Source organism: Xiphias gladius, chromosome 1, assembly GCF_016859285.1.
Source record: "Xiphias gladius isolate SHS-SW01 ecotype Sanya breed wild chromosome 1, ASM1685928v1, whole genome shotgun sequence".
NCBI lineage: Eukaryota > Metazoa > Chordata > Actinopteri > Istiophoriformes > Xiphiidae > Xiphias > Xiphias gladius.
The window spans coordinates 29541132-29561656 of record NC_053400.1 but is presented as its reverse complement, the minus strand read 5'-3'; the positions used below and the strand labels follow the sequence as shown (position 1 = coordinate 29561656).

The 20525-nt window shown below is 41.1% G+C and overlaps 1 protein-coding gene across 1 annotated transcript; it reads right to left on the bottom strand.

The window, feature by feature from the left end:
* Nucleotides 1–593: 593 nt before the first annotated feature.
* hsd17b12b (hydroxysteroid (17-beta) dehydrogenase 12b) lies at nucleotides 594–19441 on the bottom strand. Its single transcript, XM_040133181.1, has 11 exons — nucleotides 19110–19441; nucleotides 11931–11977; nucleotides 11516–11591; nucleotides 10669–10776; nucleotides 10274–10338; nucleotides 7797–7841; nucleotides 6223–6257; nucleotides 4955–5036; nucleotides 4217–4282; nucleotides 3890–4039; nucleotides 594–1294 (listed from the first exon to the last, which is right to left on the bottom strand). Exons 1-11 carry the CDS (start codon nucleotides 19285–19287, stop codon nucleotides 1187–1189), a joined length of 960 nt encoding a protein of 319 aa, XP_039989115.1. The 5' UTR covers nucleotides 19288–19441; the 3' UTR covers nucleotides 594–1186.
* Nucleotides 19442–20525: the final 1084 nt, after the last annotated feature.

Here is a 20525-nt window from a genome sequence, read left to right as displayed (position 1 = left end):
GGTGAAGTTATTTGAAAGACATTTATTGTAGGCTAGGCAGGATAAATGCAACACAGCAGTAAGTCAGGACATAATAATATCCAGGTGCTCTGGTTTGCTCTGCTTTCACCTCAACAACATGCTTAAAAAGGTATTGAGAATACGCCCAATGCCTAGTGCCACTGCCCTTGAGAAAAGCACTAGCCTTACAACTGAAGTTGGTCCCCAGCTGCTGCACTAAAAACAGTGAGTATGAGTGAAATGTTAAGCACAACTTTTCCATTGAGATCAATACAGTATAACTTAAAGCTGACATCCGAGCCAAGACGAGTGAAAGATGAGACTACTGCTGACACACAGTCTGAACACACAAACACAAATTCCACTGGTTGGTCTCATCTGTACATTTGGTTTGGTTTAACATTTTAGTAAATCCAATAATACAGATCAAAAGATCGAGATTAAAGTAGATGTGACACACCACCCACTCATTATTAACAGGATCAATTAATTTTTTACAGATGAAATGTAGTGTGGTTAAATTATACACGCGGCCCCTTCACCAACACATCAATGCTGCAGAGAAAACATTAAGATGGAAAAAGCAAACAAGATTTTTTTGTTGTTGTTGGTACTCAAATACGTAAATGTGTGGTTTGAAATTTCTGAAATTAAATGAGAAAAATAAGAACGAAGAACTACGGAAGCTATCAATGTCACAAAAAAACTCACATCAGACTTTTAAAGTCCACATCCTCACAGGAGGCTCAAACATCCACAGAAACGTACAGAGGCCTCCGACCTCAGACACATCCGGATTTTCTACATCCCTGCCCTCTCCCGTAGGCCCTCTTTCCGATCATGTGTTGCAGACAGATGATTAGCTCCGAGAGGTGGTTTTAGTTTCCTTGTTAGTTCATTAAAGCTGATCGCTCAACAAATGAGCACCGCTTTGTTCAATATTTTTCACACAGTTGTTTGGATTGAGTACACACTAACGGCAACTGTGGCCAGACACTGCTTCACATCATCTACGACTGGGAGTATCAGGGAGAGGGAAACTGAGATGTTGCTCAGAGACTGTCAGTTTTTCTTCTTGGTCCATGATGATGAGGATGATGCTGATGATGATGGTGGTAGTCGGACGAGTCATTAGACCCTGGTCCCCTCTGTCTGTTGCTGCCGCTCCCAGCCGCTGCCAATCCATCTATCCCTGCTTCTGTTTCTTGAGGTAACGAGCGCGCTGGGACAGGCCCATCCCCATCATGTAGCTGTTGAGGATCTTGGCAGGGAGCAGAGCTGTAGTCACCCAGCCCTACAGAGGGAAATGACATGGTCAGCTGGTGGCATGTACAGATAAACAGGTGAGCGTTCATTACCATATTTCCTACCCACAGGAGCAACAACTGCGGCAAGCAAGTTTGTGCAGACGAAAATTCAGGAAGTTGTTCTGTTTAATTCCTACGCTCTGCTCAAATTATGCCAAAGTTACACCCACTGTGGTACAAGTCTCAGTACAGTAGCTGCACATTTTGCATATAGATTGTAAAACGGAAAATTTCCATTTCACCATTTTTTAAAACCTTTTCTCACTGATGTTAACAAAAGCTACAGGGACGACTTTGTAGTTGTCGGTTGTGAAATAAGGTAAATTATATCACCAAATTTGCATCTCATTTTATATATTCTACATTAGTAGGCAGTTCAAATTACAGCGATAAAAATCTTTTCTGCCTTAAATGTGATGTGAATTAACTCAGCTTTAACTCAACGGCTTCCCAGACAACAGTACCAAACAGCTGATTTTGTTCTGACGAAACCCCCACTGTTTTTAATCCTCTTTTTAAGTAAGAAGCAGTTTTATGAGGCATCATGAATGGTTCTCCCATTGACGTATTACCACCATATACAATTCATTACCAATAGATTTCCTCTTAATTGTATTCTTTACATTTTCCATTCCATTCTTTCATGTTGATTTACTTTATTGTTCTAAATTGATATCTAATTCAAACCACGCTGTATATAATAATGGATCCTGAATTTGAATTATGAACATATTTGCATGTGGTGAAAGGTTTAAAAGGAGCACATTTGCTGTCGTTAGAGACCCTCTACTCGCTCTGCCATTGAGAAATGTTGGTCGACGTTTGTTGTTTGCGATTCAACTTCATCACCTCGCACAATGTTTCGCTACCTGGCTGGTCAAAAACATGGCCACAGTGGACCGACACCAGGATAGAAGTTCAAACTAACTTGTCTGAACCTCAGTTTGAAACGTCCCAACACAGCTGAATTTCTAGCGATCAAACTTTAATTTGAGCTTGTATTCATATTGTGGTAGGTCTATTTCTAGGTGTCCTTAACTCCCATATCCATTTAGTTTTACTATATTAGGTCGTGGACCATGACATCTTAATTGTGCAACCAAAAAAAAAAAATTCTAAACAAATGAATTACAGCAAAGATGACAGAAAACACAGTAGATTGTTGTTTCTGAATATGCAGAAGGTTGCAGATTTATAGCAATCTAAATTAGATACTGGTGAATTGTGGATTATTACTGGAAAATGGAGAGAGCTGTGCTGCACAGTTAAGGGGATTATCAGATAATCACGCCAGACACTACTTGTCTGCAGCCTGTGGTTTAGAGAAAAACAGGGGCTGATGACAGGAGAGATCCGTGCCGAGTTTAAATTGTCTGCACTGGACTGCACAGGATCAACAAAGGCTGTTTATGCTGAATATGATTTATTGACCACATGTATACTGTAACGGACGGTGCTGTTATTGATATGTATGTCAGTACACATGAAGACTGATATTCAGATCACGTAGTCCAACGGCGTAAAGCGCAACACTGCTCTCCGCGACCTCTGCTAAAATGAAAACTTGTCCTGGAAAATCTGATCTAGACTTGTGTTTCCGTTTCATTTCTGATGCCCGTGTGTCTACAGGGTAATTACAGTGTTAGGATGCAGACAACACGGCGAGGCGGTGAAGCATCCCACTCCATTATTTCAGAGAATGTTTACCTTTTGACTGATGCTTTCGCAGCTGTTGTCACAAAATTAATTAAGTGAACGGAGATGAGCTGGTGGGAGTCTCTTTTGTATAAAGCGAAATTGCGGCCTGATGAGACGTCGATGCCGTTGCCAGGATAGACCTTGACTACCAGTAACAAGAGTCACAGTTTTTGAAAACCAGTATTGCGCCGCACCAGATCTATTACTGCTACGGAAAAACCAGTTGTGTTTGAATGGTATCACTCTCATATGCTCCAGCTGTGCTCCCCTACCTTATACTACCATTCAGATTGCCTGATACTAAAAAGGTACATTTCAGCTGTTAGGGATGATTATATTATGGACTACAACATGCGGAGGAAATCTTGGCCCGCAGAGTGATTTTGAGCGTCGTCGCGTCTTGACGCACTGTCAGCGGTCAGTGTAGTGTGCAAGTGACAAAACAGTGAAGGTCCTCGGTTAGCGTTCAGCGCCAGTCTCCATGACACGCAAGCATTTTTAACAATAGCCAGATACTGCCAGACATTAAATAAAAAGCCTGAAGAGTTAGAGATACAATGAGGTTTTTCTGTAGTATAAAGGAACTGTTCGTGTTTGTCAACAAAAGGCTACACAAATCCTGCCTTTTCAGCAGCTTGAAGTATGTCTCACCTAGTTCTACGGAGACACTGTTTGACTTTTACTCTATAAAATAGATTGTGATAGGTGAATTTTGGAAATCATTTAAAAGGCAGTTAATTTAACATTTAAAACTAAGCAGAAACTCAAGTTTCTTTTGTGATAATCAAAATGTAGCCAAAATCTAAATGGGAAAATCAATTTTAAAAACTTACATTGCATGTACTTTATGTAATTTAGACTCTATTCTTTGCTCCCAGACTTACCATGATGGCATGGAGCAGGTAGCCGTTGGTCTGGGTCTGTAGCCCCACAGTGTTGAGCTCGGCGGCAACATAGCACTCTGGACTGGGTTTGTCCAGCGTAGGCCGTCGGATTTTACTCAGCTTGGTCGCAACAAAAAATGGCAGAACACTCTGGAGGGGGGGGAGAAAACCACTGGTTACATAAATGTGTATAGTTGTGGCATGTTGAGACTTTTTTTTTTTTTTTTTAAAGCCCACAAAAAGATTTTCCTTCAAATTGCATTTTTAACTGTAGTTATGAACCACCAAACTTTATTAAAACCATGTAAAGTTGGTTCAACGATTTACCTGGATGATGATGCCTTTGCTCTTGTATTCAGCTTGCAGTCCTCGTGAAAAATAGTCCACAAATGCCTATATAAGATAAAGGCGGGTCATTAAGGCAAAAACTACACCCAAACACCAAACAGCAAAATGCCTTGGGGTTTGGATAATGGCAGTTGCAGTGAACTGAGGTGATCATTAAACTGAGCATTAAATTGAGCAATAAACTAGAGATTCACCCTGGATGCATTTTCGATGCACTTTTAAAAACCTTGCATTGCAGAAATTGGGATTTAGTAGGTAACGTGACCCAGTATTAAGACACAAGCAAATTAATCAGCCTAAACTGTGAACAGCAGGCTATTTTTAGGCTAACACACACACACACGTGAGATGGTTATAAAACATTATGACGCCGTGTGCTCCTATAAACATTTGTAAATGGTACGCTACCTCGGGACCTGAGTTAGTCGCCGACTTGTTTATATTCAACAATTACAACAGCAAATATGAAAAAAGACGACCCCCACTTAATCCCTGCAACAAAATAAAAGCTGAACAAAGACCTGGCGTCATCAGTAGTGAAGTTTTGGCTCAATGTATGTTGGTAGATTACAGAGAATAATTCATAACACGAGAAAAAAAGATGGATTTCTCCTCATGGACCACAATGTTAAGATGTTTATGATGCTGGGATGCGTCTATAGATAAGACTTGAGCTAACGCTTGAAGAAAAGGTCATGAACCATGTATTGCAATTACCTTGGAGGCAGAGTAGACGGTAAGAAGAGGAACAGGGTACATCCCGCTGGCAGACGAGATGTTGAGGATGGCCCCTTTCTTCCTAGAAACACAGGAGTATAAGCAAAATCTCTTTTACGCTGAGAAAGGAACAGAAAGTACGAAAGAAGAGGGAGACATGCAACAAACACTTCGCCCTGAAATCAATCCAAGGATGATTACAGAACATGTAATCTATATGTGCTGGCAAGCTGAGCCAAAACCGCATGTGTTGTACATCAAAGAAGAGCGTGTAGGTACTGATAAGATCAAACATACAGTAACATCAATACCTCATATTTACAATCTGATGATATTTTTTCTCCAGCCTGTGGTGCTTTCATACAACATTCTATCTAAACTACAGGTGGACGATATCTTGAGAAATAAATCATTGTGTATGTGCATGTGATGGCCAAGTGAGTGAAGGCTTAGTTAAACTTAATTTCCCTGAGCTACAACTGTATAAAATGATCAGACAATTGTAAAAATTGGCTGTTATTCAGACTTCGAGACATTTACGCTCCATCACATTACAATTACCAAAATTACAGATGGTACAGTATGTTTTATTTCCCAAAAAGTTCATTTAAACCCTTCACTGTAGAGAGCTAATGCAAGAATTAACTATTTCGAACCCGGTTATAATATTACATTTTCATGCACACGTATTCCAGTGTTTTACAGTTGTACGCAAAGAAGTAAATACAACCCTGACAGCAAATGCACATTCAAAAAATGCGCCTATATTAATACGCCGTCGCTTTTTATTTCATGAACTTGAAAAGTAGAAAAAAAAATAAAGAGTAATCGGGGCATGTGCAAAAGTGTGGGCACCCTACTAGGTCAGCATTTCATTTTTTGGGACCGTACAGGCTAGCTGTAGATTCCAGTCTTTGTGCTATGCTAAGCTAAGCTAAGCTAACCCGCCGCCGACTGTATCTTCATATTTAGCGAACAGACAGGAAAGTGGCATTGATCTTCACATCTACCTTCAGGATGAATGCGAATGAGGACATTTCCCAAAATGTATAACTATTTTTACCTGTTAAGCGTGGCGTTATTCAAAATTTTTCATGTGCGAATGGAAAAAAAATATTAAAATGAACTGGGAATCATTCATTAGGACAACCCAACTTCATACTGTATCACCATTTCATTCCAAGTTGATAAACAATGTTACCTATTCAACATCCAGTCCTAGTTTTAGTGTTAACAAATTACTTACTTAATCAGTCACACGAACTTACCTCTCCACCATTCGAGGCAAAACAAGACGCGTCATCTAGGAAAACAACGGAGAGGGAGAGGGAGGGAGCGTAGGTGGCAAGGGTGAGAAACAGAGTAAAAGCATCCGACGGACAAAAAACTATCACTGTGTGTGGGATTTTGACAAATGTGTGGGGGAGTGCATCCACATTTGTAAACGTGTGTGTGTGTGTGTGTGGGTTGTGTGTGTAGGTGTGGGTTATGAAAGAGGTGGTCGGGAGAGAAAGGAAATGATAACGATAGCAGAGAGAGCAGTTTAAAGAAATAGTGAATGACATAAACGAAGTGTTAGGAGAGAGGGTGGACTTCAGCTGTTGCTCTGGGAACTGCCGAACATGGAGAAGGGGGACAGAAGTGACTTACTATGCTTTATGTCACTGGCCATGTTGTGCAGACTGGGACTGAACCACTAATGTAAGATTACCTCTGCTGCTAGGGGTCTCCAAGTTGACTATACATTTTCACACCCCTTACACTTGATCGTTTTTGGCCCGATTGAGTGGGCGATAAAAAACTGCAGCATCGGTCGGCCGAATGCCATGTGACTGAGTGCTGACTTTCCCCATTGGTCGTTGCTCTTTTTAAAATGAAATGGTTTCCATTGCCAACTTAGCGCCTTTGTCAGTAGATTTACCAACTTTACAGACCCCTATAGCTACTTATCTTCACAAAAGCACCTAGTGACAAATCTAACGACTTTCTGGACAAACCTTAGCTACTTTCTGTAGAACAGTGTCAACAGTATTTCCCCCGCGAGTGTGAGGTCGGGCTTTCCCTCAGGTGGCACACCTCTGCATTTGTCTCATTCAGCACACTGCACAGCAGCTGACACAGACGTGAATGAGCTTCTAAGTTTCCCTCAGTGATCACTTTACAGGTAAATATAGCCGAAACCACAGCGCAGCCGTTGTCTCTAACTTGTGCGTATGGTTGATTTTTTGTCAGACGACGTCGCAGTTATAAAAATCAGGATTTTAGCAGTGCAGAGCAGCAGCTTGGAAGTGGCTTGAAAGTGACTGCTGGTTAACATGTAGTCTTAGTTTCAGTCACTATTTGATAGTTGCTCTATTGTCTGATAACAGAAACAGAAAAACATCTAAATGAGAACAGCTTTATTGGGAATTCAGTTGTATTAAATGCCTGTATATGTGAGCACAGAGAGAGTAAGAGAGAAGCAAACGGATAAAGGGCTGGTCCAGCCGTATACGAGGTTTTGACCTGGTCTTGTTTAATTCTTTTAAACTTGTGCAGTTTTTCCAAATAGAAACTTGTATGTATGTATGTATGGATGGAAGGAATTGAATTGAATTGAATTTCTTTTTAAAAAGGCTCAAAAAAATTGCTGTGCCCTAAAGTGCAAAGCAGATTTCTCTTGCCGCACTGACACAGGACTAATCATTGCCAACGTGCCTCCACTAAATATCAACTTGAAGGGGAAATACTCACACAGATGTCAAGTTTGATTTGTTTTCTCTTTGACATAAAAAGGTGTAGTTTCAGTGATTCGATTTTAAAAAGCCTCATTACATCAATGTTTTAAAATAACAACACTCACCTGGCACACCGATACTATGTTAATGTTGATCATTGTGTCGATGAACTGAAACGAGAAGAACACGAGCATTACTACAACTTGGGCAGTATCGTTGTGCAATTACTCAAACGTATTATTGCTCAGAAGTGTGGACTAATATTATCCGTTCAAGTATCAACTGCAGGTAAAGTATTTATCTAGTGATTTGTTAAAGCATTAGATCGTAGAAATTATTTTCTGAAATGCTTAAGGCTGTTCACCGTAAAGCGACACAATGTCACGTCTGAAAGAGAAAATAGCAAATACATTCCCTTACAAATGACAACTTTAACAGCTAAGCAATTAAAACTCGCCATTGCTCAAACTCCGCAACTCCCAGAGGAGGAAGGAGGTGTGACTGTACCACATTTGAAAGATTAGTTCTACTCAGCTCATATTAGGCCACTGATGAATCTGTGCAACCAAGATTACCATGCCAGGTGGAAAGACATTGAACTGTCACTAATTAAGGATCCCTCCAATTCAGGCCGTATTAGGCAATGATTTGGGAAAATGTATAAAGTGTATCCAAAACCCGTGGATAAAATTTCACCTTAAAGTCCGGAACTCTGTCTGGGAGGAATAAACATTACTAGATAAACTAAGAATAATTAGATGGTGTGCCTGTGACCCCGATTTTAAGCCTAATCAGTTGGATCCTAGATTTAAAGACTGGATAACCAAAGGAATAACAACATAAGGGACCATTAAAAGATTTCCAACCTTTAAAAGAACAATATGCTCTGGAAAAGCAAGACTTGTATAGGTATATACAATTATGTCATTATTTTGACCAAGCGCTGAGTTTTATGAGCCTATTCGTCAGAGTTACACAGAGATATTATATCGAGACTGTATAAGGGCATCATGACAAAAGAAATCTCATTCTACAGTGTATGTTTTATAAAAAAAAAAAAACAAAAAAAGGGAAAATGAAGGTAATTTTGAGATTTCAAAGGAGGAGTGGTACAGCTATTGTGACTTTCAATGAAAGTGCACCAACTCGCATACGTGGAGAGAATTTGGATAAAGTGTCCTATTAGATTTTTCTTTTATTACCAAAAGGCAGAAAGCACACTCTACAGGAGACGATTCCAAGTGCCGGAGACTGTGTGGGAGCCAGGATGCCAGTCTCTGGCATGTATTTCGGGACTGCCAAGTAATAAGACGTTACCGGTCAGGGGTGCACAAAACATTGGAAGGCATGTTTAACACGAAAACACCGCTCCAGTTTAACACTTTTATTTTAAGAAAAGTTGACTTTCATTCGGGGCACCTCAACGGATATTTATTTGTTGTTCTGATATCTGCTGGTAAGGAAACCATCACTAGGCGATGGCTGCTCCCTGACTCCCCCACTATAGAGGAATGGACAGATATAGTTAATGAAGTATACATAATGGAAAAAAATACTTTTTCACTTCGCCTACGAATGAACAGATTTACTAAGTTATGGTCAAAATGGGTTTCCTACGTACGACAGTGACGGCCACACTAAATGGAGTTAACAAATTTATAGATTCTTTGTTGTTGTGGGTTTTTCTCCCAACTGTCTAAGGGAAAGGCCGCCTGGTCTCCTGACCAATTTTTTGTTTTAAAAAGTTAGATCGCTGACTGGATTGTCTCCCAACGTGTTAATGCACATGTTTGCTACTTTACATCCCTCTTTCAGAATATAGAATAGTTATTGAGAAGGGAAGAGTTTTAAGTCGTGCTATTCATTTGTTGCAGGCTTTTAATGCTCTCTGTAACTGCAAGGCTATTTCTTTGTAGGTGGCGAAATGTTCTCAACTATCTACTAAATAAAGAATTGGAAAACAAAAAGAAAAGAAAAAAAAAAAAAACCCTCACCATTGCTCAGTTAAATGCACTCAGGGGTTTTGCTCCTACAGTCTTGTATGACCAGTAGCTTACGGTGGCCAGTGTAAACAAACTAGGCATGGCTGTGTAACACTTACTTTTTGTTTTCCCACTTGTCAAAGTCTGCTGACTTTATGACTCCTCTCCACTGGTGCTACTGTTACACTATGTTTTTGCATTGTCTGGTATCTGCCACTTGTGGCCACAACGGTTACTTTTTCAGCCACAATGACATAGGCTTGCTTCAAGTAAGCAAGATGGTATAATTACAATATATTATTAGTTAAAATAAAAGTATAACAATGACAAGGTCTTGTTCAGCTGGCCACCTTTGTCCAGTTTCATTTTTTTCTGAAGCTCGGGTTCTGTCTGCACATGAAGGCCCTTTTTTCTATTCAGTTCACGTTAACAAGGTAGAAAACGGATCCGAATTAAGATGTGTATGAAAAACAAGAAGACAAACTATGTGCTCTTATTACCACTTCTAGTCCTTACAATCTTACAAAATGTTTCACAAAACATTTTATCCCTCAAATGCCTTAATGATAAAAATAATTATACATTAATGGAAAATAGAACATAATATACTTTTAACTTACTTTGTCGAGATTGGGGACATTGAGGAAGAACTCAGGGTAAGAGTAGGATATTCCAACGTTGTTCACTGTTAACAAGAGAAAAATAAAAGCGCTGTGACATTCAACACACAACATAGTGTGTCAAACTGATGGATGGAAAGAAGATTACATTTTTGTAAATGTGGAATTCAGAGTGTTATTCCTCTCTCCAATCTAAGGAGGGCAGCAAAGGGCTGAAGAAGCCAGGATAAATTAACCTTTATGAGTGTATGAAAACCTTACATTTATCATAGAGTATTATATAGCATTCCTGATGTCTGTAGGCTTTGGTCCACATTGAATTTCCCATTTCACATGACCAGCTTCATCGAACTTTATGAAAAGTGAGGTTGCCCGAGCACCTGCTGCAGTCTTACCCAATACTCCAATCTCCAGCCCCGCCAGTCCGTCTTCAATCTTGGAGTAGATATCTACAGCACTAAAGTCGGCTGCGATCGTTTTGGTCTCCACACCACATTTGCTTCCTAAGGGTACAAATATGCATAAACAATTTAATTTAGTATAAATATATATATATATGAGCGACAATTAAAGATGCCAGAAACCAGCACTCACGTGTGTAAAGCATTTATGAATGACCACGTAGATAAAAATTAGATACTTGGAAAGCGAAGAGCAGAGCAGAGAAAAGTGATTAAGCCCTGAAATAATCCTTCATTGTCAATGAGGATCTCTCCCCCTTAAGAGAAAGCTTTCATTTAATTGGACAGATTCACTTTCAGCTCAAGCAGGAGGCTTTACGGCCTCATAACCAGAAGCAGAAGGGTCCCGCTGAATCTCCATTCCGTAAAGGATCGCTCGCGCAAAACACAGAATTCAACGCAACATCATTTAGTTGTTAGTCATTTAGCCCTACTGGACTATCACACAGTGCAATATGGATGCAACATCTCGGGTTCAGGAGAAATGAGGCTGTATGGCTGCATGGATCAGTAAGACTGAACTCCAGTCAAGCAGCTGTCATGCTTAACACATGAACTATATTAGTCCGGTGCCTTTGGAGTACAGGCGCTGTTGACTTTCCCTTGAGTGCGAGACGTGGGATTAATTTGACTGATGAATTAAACAGAGTAATATCGAGCCACACACTGTATTTCACAGTGATTTATACAAAACCCATTCACAAGTATCTCTACTTTCCATCAATTTTCCACGTCTGACAAAAAAGAAAAAAAAAAGAATAAATGAATAAAACAAACTCACCAATCGCTTTGGATACGTCATCCAGCTTCTCCTGAGAGCGGCTGATCAGCACGATTGCAAAGCCTCTGCGGGCAAGCTGCAAACACAAAAAAAAAAAAAAAGCATGTCAACAACAGGCGATGCGTGTACGTCAAAACATATTGCACAGAGGCAGCAGAGCAACACAAGTCATTATTTTGGACTGTAGCGATGATCAAAATGTGGTCTACAATCCCCTTCAACAAGTTTTTAGACTCAGAAAGTCAGTTAAGCAGGCGTGCTGCTTTAGCAGAGTTGGTACATGGATAAAAGAGTGTGAGTGGCATAAAATAAAAGTGAATGGGTAAGTGACGGGAACAGCTCCCTCTCGTTTCACTGTGGCCCACTGTTGTTGGTCAAGAGTCAGAAAGTTTCCAGGGAGTCCAGGGAATCCTACCTCCTCTGCATAGGCCTTTCCAATCCCGTCTGTGGCTCCTGTCACAACTAAAGGGGAAAAATAGAAACTAGATTAGCAGGATAAAAGTTTCTGCTGTTCAGAATCCAGTTTGAAAACACAGAGAATTTAACGAGGTTAATAAACTTTTCCATATTCACTGGGAGATTCACATACAGAGACAATGCACAGATAAAACTGCGGCTCATTTGGCTGGTTCATCAAAACTGAGAAGAGGAAGTTACACACGTTGCCCCTGTATATTTTTATAATTCTACGTTCATTCACAACCAGCCATCAGGATGGATCAATAATACAGGATGGAAAATAGAGATTTTAATTCGATGAAAACTGACCACAGACAAAATGAATAATGTGACACCGTTACCATATCACATCCTCATATTAATGTGTATAGGCTACACCCTTGACCTTTGACACAACAGTGAGGGAATCAATATACCGAGACGCCCTTACACACTGAATACTGAGCGTTTGTCACAGAAAAAAAAAAGTCCTCTGGTGCATGGTCAAAAGTATGTGGACACAAAAGCATTACACCCATGAGAGATTGTTGGCCATCTCATTCCAGGACCAAACCGTAAGCGTCGATCTGCTGCTAGAACAGCCTCCCCGTTCCGGGAAGGTTGTCCGCTTAACGCTTGGACTTCAGGGATTTGCTCCCATTCAGCCTTTCCCAAATCCTGAAAAGCTCTGGACCAATGTCAGACAAAATTATGTGGACATGGGTGATAAAGAAGGAGTAGCCGCATGTTTAATGTATTTCTGTGTTTAGCCTCGGCCGGGAGCACATTTTAAACTGTGTGTTAGGTCAGTGTCAGACCAGGCCTTCACACTCAGAGCTCGCTGTCGTCTGAAATGTTGAAAGAAATATTTCCACAGACGAAAACATTTTAAAACTTGAGGCCAGGGTATTTTCCCTTTATCCTCCTTGGTGTGAAATCAAGGTGAAGACAGAACTTTAACACTGCAAAAACAGTGCAGAAAAAAAACACAGCAGTGCTATCCTCCACAGAGGAGCAGACAAACAGCGCCACCCACAGGAACATTATCACCACAGAAATCCAGTGATAAAGATGTCAGAGCTGTGGACGATTTGACTCACGAGTGATCGCTGCAAAAGTGCGGTGCAAAAACACCGAGGGTGGCCAAGCACAGAAAGCTTTAAAATCAAATAAATTGACTTTCAAGGGTAAAGGTCTGAACGTCCGTGTAGACAGATGTACTGCAGGATGAGGTACATGGAGAGCAGCTGAGGTGAAGGAGGAGGACAAAGAGAGGGAGGGAGGGGGGAGAGGGAAAGTGAGGTGCTCTCTGTCATCAGTGGCAGTCGAGCGAACGGATGCCCTGGAACTGCCTGGCACGAAAAGCAGCAGCAGCAGCAGGGGGCTATTTTTAGCCAGTCCCATCTTTCAGAAACAACTATTCATCACACCTCTGGCTAAATATAACAAAAAGTGGACGGGGAATGGGATGGAGAGGCAGAGCATTACAATTTGTCCCGGCGTAACCTCTAAAGCCCGACTTAAAGAGCAATATTAACCACGTTCTCGTGTTAACTTGTGTATTGTTCTTCCTTCTCATGTGTTTTTAAGTGTCAGTTGTGTGTAATTATTACTCTATTCTTACTTTCCGTTATTTTGTTGGGGGGGGGGGGGGTTCGGCACTGTTGTTTAGACCTACTTGTGAGAGTGAAGAGCACTTAAAATGGGAATACTGGTGGGCTGGTTAGGTCAAACCACATCAGTCTGGCCGGGTGCACTCGACAGCGCGGCCTCTAGGGGTCTGCTAGCGGGGCCTTTAGACTCTTGGGGCTCATTAAATACTATGTGCAAGGTGCAATCTCTAACCAGGACAAGCTTTAGTGCCGGAGACCACTGTTAGCTCGCTAAACTAGAACACTATCCACACATCATGTCCGACCTCTGATCCTCTTAATGAGGTCAGTATCAGCGTTGATTCCAATCTGGCATGTCGCCACAGTGCATCCCTGGAAAAAGTTTTGTATCACATGACATATTTTATATTTCAGAATTATAACTATTTAAAAGACAGAGTATATACACTGATACTGCCGATAAATGGGATTTTTTTTTTATCATGATAAAGCTCAGGTTGCTGAGCACTACACACCTGATGGTTGGTGTTTTCATGAAAGGTTTTTTTTTTGTGCTGTTGCCCTAATGTCTAACACAAACACCCCTGCAGAAACGATGTTTATTTTAAGCGAATATTTTGCTATTTTGACAATACTATTCATCCGTCCTCTTTTCATGTGTCTCTCTACCCCTTTGATGTACCCAACTCCCCTTTATGTGATCTTCTTGCGTACAGATGATGCTGAGGTGCCAGGCGTCCTCTGGGGCTGCAGCAGAGCCAAACAGAAAGGAGTAGGGGAGGGAAGGGGAGGGCAGAAAATGACAAACACGAACATAGGGGGATCCTGGGGGCAACTAAAAATAGCACAGAGAAGAGGAGGGGAGAGTGGGGGAGAGTCTGCAGGCACAATGATGAGCAGAACAGAGGCCGTGTTATTTTTAGTTGTTTTAAGAATGAACTGTTTTTTAGTCAGAACAGAAAAAAAAAAAAAGATTTTCACAGCTGAGTGCATGTTCCCTTCACTCAAAGAAAACAAGGTCTATTTTAGGAACTGCTGTCTTCTGCAAATGTAGGTTATACTGGCTAGGTGCTCTGATGATAGTGCTAATACATTCCGCCATTTGGGTGTTGGATTTGATAGTCGACGTCATTTAATTGTCGAACAGGAGTTAAGGACCGGGACTACATCAGCTTCTTACATCGCCGCTACTCAAAGGAAGTCGTTTTGCCCAATATATCGGGCCAGAACACAGTATGTATATTCTTGCCTATAGTCAGGCTTGCATCGTCAGTGTTGCCCCTTTACCAGCACGCAGCTGCTTCTCTGCACAAGCAGGGACATAATAATCCTTATCTAACACATGGTGTTGCTTTAATAACTGGTAAACACTGCAACGTGCAGGAGAGGAATGAAGAGGCAACTCAGCAGACAGTCTAGACAAATATGTGCCAATGTCCTGCCCTACTTCTAGACTCTAGACTCTAGACTTCCAGACTTTGCTCTAGGGGAGTCACAGTGAGTTTACTTGTAACTAAAGATGTCATACAAAAAATTACTGGTGGAGGACATGTAAGTAAACTATACCAAAAACTTGCAATCTGCAGTATGTACTTGCTAAACTACCCGCGTGTCAGCCTAAAGCCATGTCATGGTCAGAACGAGAAGCCACAGCTCCGAGGTGCCCGTGTGGTGTAGACCCATTCTGTAGTTTCTCCTTTTCCAACGCATGATCGGAACAAACTGTAGCTTAATGTGTTGCCATGGCCGCAGGTTCCACTTTAGTTACGGCCGCTCTCCGCCGCACACTTTGGGAAGAAGTTTTCTAGAGTCCGGTTTTCAGCCTGGTTCAGGAGGTGACCTGAAGCGAAGTTCCAGGTGGCTTAAGTAGCCCTTAACGGTGACAGATCGAGCAAATCCTAGGTAGAGCTGAAACATTTGGTCAATTATTCGATTAGTTTACCGACTGACTATTAAGTAGTAACTATTTTGATAATCGATTAATAATTTTTAAAGCAAAAATGCCAAAAATTCTCTGGGACAAACTTTGCAAATGTGAGAATTTGCTGCTTTTCTCCTCTGTTTTATATCCCTGTGGCTTTGGACTGTTGTTCAGACAAAACAGGACATTCGAAGACGTCACTTTGAACTCTGGGAAATCATCACTGTTTTCTGTAAAACAGCAAAATGACTAATCGGACTGGACTCAGTTGAAAGAAACAAAAAGGTGCACCAGATGAAATCAGAGCTTTTCAGAGATTGACAATGATGAAAATAAAAAAACAAAAGATAATTAAAAAAGTACAGAGCAAACTGCAAAACAACCGAGTGACTCAACACAACGGATGCTACTTTAGGCCACCGACAGGCTTGTGTTCACGAAGCGCTACGGTCTGTAACCTACAATGTCAATGCGGGAACTGAACACCAGACCCTCACAGGTTTTACATTTGCACCTGCAACAGCGTTGCACCTGCGCAAACATCATTACTCAAGAAATCTTATTCGCACTTGTGTAGGTTGAGGGTTTTGAAATGGATTAGAAAATTTACAGAGAACAACTTACATTTACATCTGCAACAACATGGATAACTAATTAATCATCAGTCATATTTAATGCAAAAATGCTCAATTCAATTCAACAGGTCTAACTTCTAAAATGTGAATATTTGCTGTTTTAATTATTTTGTTAAGAAGGAACTTTTTTAGATGTTTATTCTTACTAACTTGATTTATTATAAACCTGCTGCATTATTATCACAATATGATAAGGAAGCTATATTATTAATAATTAGTTAATAGCAAAGATGCCATTTGATTAGAATACTACTCCAGTGGCTCTGTCATACTATCACAGTCTCTCTCTGTGTCTCTCTCTCTCTTTCACGCACACACACACACACACACACACACACACACACACACACACACACACACACACACACACACACACAAACGAGATGTGGGCACCAGTGAACCAGAATCCCGAGGATCCCGCGTCTCACGTGAAACTCATTTCTGAATGGCTCTGGTCCTGCTACATAATCCGGCCGTCCTCTCGATCGAGTCCACTTCGGTGCGACAAAGTTTGTGAATGAAAGTAGCAGCCGAGGCGAAACGGGCTACTTTGACTCACTGCATATTCGGAATCGTTTTCCGTGCATAATCCAAAAATACAAACCCGTCTGATGCCTTTCCATATTAAGCGGCGCACAAAAAGATCAGAGGCAACCTCAGCTCGCATCCTCAAAACGTTTTGGGTTCCTCCAGCAGGCTGATGTGACTGTGACTACACAGGCTGAAGGAGGCTGCTCAGAATTTACTATTAAATTAAAAATCATATCATTGTTGTGGTGAATCTGCACTCTGATAAAAAGAAAAATATATAAATATATAAATGTTGACGAGCCAAGTGTTGAACTAAAAAGACAAACTCACACATAAAAGAATTTACGATTGGTAAATATACACTACAATACAATATGAGAGTTTTTGGGCTCTTTTTGTGTTATGATGTGAACCTTGAACACCAGACATGCCCACATTGCATCAATCCCAGCGGTCTGTTCAAACTTCAAGGTTCAGTCAGTGAGCAGGCTGGACAGATGGACAGTATTCAGTCTGATTTGATAATCCCCCCCCCCCAAGCCATAATCCACTCACAAGATTTACCACAGTTTACACCCAGTGACAAAGTGCTGGTCATTCACTGCCTATTCTTTATTCCTTGTCAAAAGCACCAAAGACTAACACTGTAGTCTTCTGTTGCTGGGGCGCAGATGCCCCGGGGTGTGTCAACTGTGCGCTGAAGAAATATGAGAGGAGCGGAGGCTTTGCAGTTACCAGTTCGAACTGTGACACAGAGAAAACTCATTACGCAAGACTCTGTCGTCTGATTGTGATGTTTGTTTTTTAAAGATTATGTTTCAATACTGCCATGCCTTCAAACTTAGTCATATGCATATTAGTCATTGCATATTACAGAGCTATTCATTAAACTCCTAAAAAAAAAAAAAATAGCATCAAATAATAATTTTCTCATATAAAAAGAAAAAGAAATAAATTCAACCATTTCAGAGTCCCAACAGGGAAAATGAAGTAAATCTACAGGAATGTTATAAGTAGTAAAAGTATTTATAGATAGAAGTGTTATAGTCATTTTTCACGGTGTTTCCTAATCTCAGTCCCTCGGGCAGGTTGGTGTCAAGGCTTGTAGGCTTTCATTGCTCAATGGCCTGAGACTCTGAATAATCAAAAGGGTAAACAAATGTGAGAAGTGATTACAAAGTTTAAAAAAAATAATAATACTAGTAATGAAGTTAGAGGAAAAGGCTGCGACTAATGATCATTTTCATTATTGATTCAACTGCCGATTGTTTTTTTTCGATTAACAGTGTAGTCTACGAAGAGTCAAAAAGTAGTGGAAAATGCGCATGGCAGCTTCCCAAAGTGTCCCTGACGAGCGTCTTTAAATTGGCCTGTTTCATCCCAACAACAGTCAAAAAAAAAACCAGAAAATATTTCATTTACTATCACATGTGATACAAACAAGCAGCAAATCCTCATATTCGAGAAGCTGGAACCAGCAAATATTTGGCATTTTTGCTTGAAAAAAAAAAAAGAAAAAAAAAAAGACAACTCAAACGATTAATCAACTATCAAAATAGTTGCTGATTAATGTTCTGTTAACCGACTAATCAATTAATCGACTAATCGTTGCAGCTCTATTACGGGAATTCGGACACTGAATACAAACAGTAAAACGAGTGACGGAGAATTTTAGATTTGATACCGACCGTTATTGTGAGTTTTGTGAATCAGCGACAGAAAACTTTGATATTTCTTTTTTCCTTGAAGTTTGGCAAGTTTTTGTATTCATGTATTCATGTATAGAGAAAGTCGATGCTCACCTGCACAGGAACTACCCCCCCCCCCCCCGACCAGTACCACTTTCTGACGAGGGCCCATTTAAAAAGGGTTTATAAGCTGTAGCTAGGGGCACTATCACTCACTAAAACTTTACAGATCAGTTATAGAAGTGCAACGTTTTGGTGTCGCCAGACTGCCAGTCCTCCGCCATGGACTGCTGGACCGCCTAGCCTCTGGAAAAGGCGCTGCGGGACACCTGGGCCAAAGTTCATCTCTGGACTGCTCATTAACACTTACAACTGCAGACTCTCATTAGGGTCTCCCTAATGAGTGTAAGGGTCCTGGTGAAAGGAGGGAACCTGGCAACCCGAAAGTTCCTGTTAATAAATGGATTATAACCAATCTGAAAGGAATTAGTAAACGATGTACTGACCATTAATAAAGACATTAATTGCAGTTTATGAGGCCTTTATAAATGGTGCCTCGTGAGAAAGTGGTACCAACAAATCTAGCTAAACAATGAGATTTGGCTATTTAGCTTACATATGATGCTTTAACGGTTGAAATAAAATAAATAATAATAATTTAAAAAATAATAATAATTTAAAAAAAAATTAAAAAAAATAAAATAATTAAAAACAAGACATAAAGCATCTTAACGTAAGACCCCAACGTCTCCCCACACAGTTTCTCACCTGCCCATTTTCCCAGCTTGGTCGGTGACACGAGTCGTCCGTTGCCCAGCATCCACACCCTGACCCCGGACAGCAGCCTGTACACGGAGCACACGGACAGCCAGGCCGCGGTCAGGGCACCGAGCCAGAACAGCGGCGTCTCCACGGCCCGGAACACGGCTTCCCCGCTGCACGACATCCCCGCACTGCACCGCACTCACACGCCTCTGGCTGTATTGTCTGTCGGCACCAACGCCCGGACGACTGCTCCCCGGACGGACGTACAAAGAAGTGCCAAAAGTGCAAATGCTCGCGTCGGAAAGAGGATCCCGGATATCCGCATCGGCGCCTGGCTGTCTCTGATTGGGCCATCTTCTTCTTCTTTTGGCGGCTTTTGAGCGCAAATGGCAAGAAACCGGAGCATCACTACCACCTACTGTTCGGTAAAGCACAGTCACAGTCTTGCCTGTTGCCTATTTTGTAAAAATTAAAATGAATATGATGAGGCATTTCCTGAGCTGTTACGTTGTTTGACACTTTATTCTTTTCTTACCACTTTTCTCTTCACGCTCCTCATGTAATAATCTACGTTTTACTTGGGATAAACATCTTATATATTTGACTCTTCATCCCAAAGCCTCGGCAGCTTTATTTTAGTCTTAAATCTGTCTCTCATTTTCTCTCCTTCTGCTTTTCCTTCGCCAATAAAATGAAACATCCGCAATACTCAAACTAACATTTTTTTCTACAGTCCACTCCGTATCATCCTTGGGAAGTTGAATTTTACACTCTTGTCTTGTCGCACATCGCACAGACTTATTTGAAGTCCTAACATGGGTTGTACATGCTTTTCTCTGCTGCCGACCTGACTGCTGGGATGCCCTTCACGTCGGTGCGAGCCGGGCCTCCCTCTCGCGCTTGCAGTTGGTCCAGAATGCTGCAGCTCGTCTTTTAGCCAGAGCCCCTTTCCCCCCCGGTACTGGTCTCCCGTCACTGGCTCCCCGTACGTTTTGGGCATTGATTTTAAGATTTTATTGTTTGTCCTCAAATCACTAACTGGGCTAGCTCCAAACTATTTCTCCGACCTTTTGTTGCAACCACACGTCCCATCAAGGTCACTCAGGTCCACCGACCAGTTGCCTGTGGTTGTCTGGAACGAGTTGCCTCCGCATGTCAAGCTGGCCCCTACCCTGCTAGTTTTTAAATCCCATCATAAACATCTCTTTATTCCTTGGCTTTTAACTCAGTATGATAGTTGCTTTTTTTTTTTTTGTAATAGTTTATGGTCTTTTAAACTGGTCTTTGTGATTTTATTGTTTAGTTTTTTTTTTTTCTGTTTTGATTGTACAGCACTTTGGACGGCCGTTGTTTTTAAATGTGCTCTATTCATAAATTCGACTTGACTTGGCTTTGAGTTCAGTTGTCATGCCAAAGCAA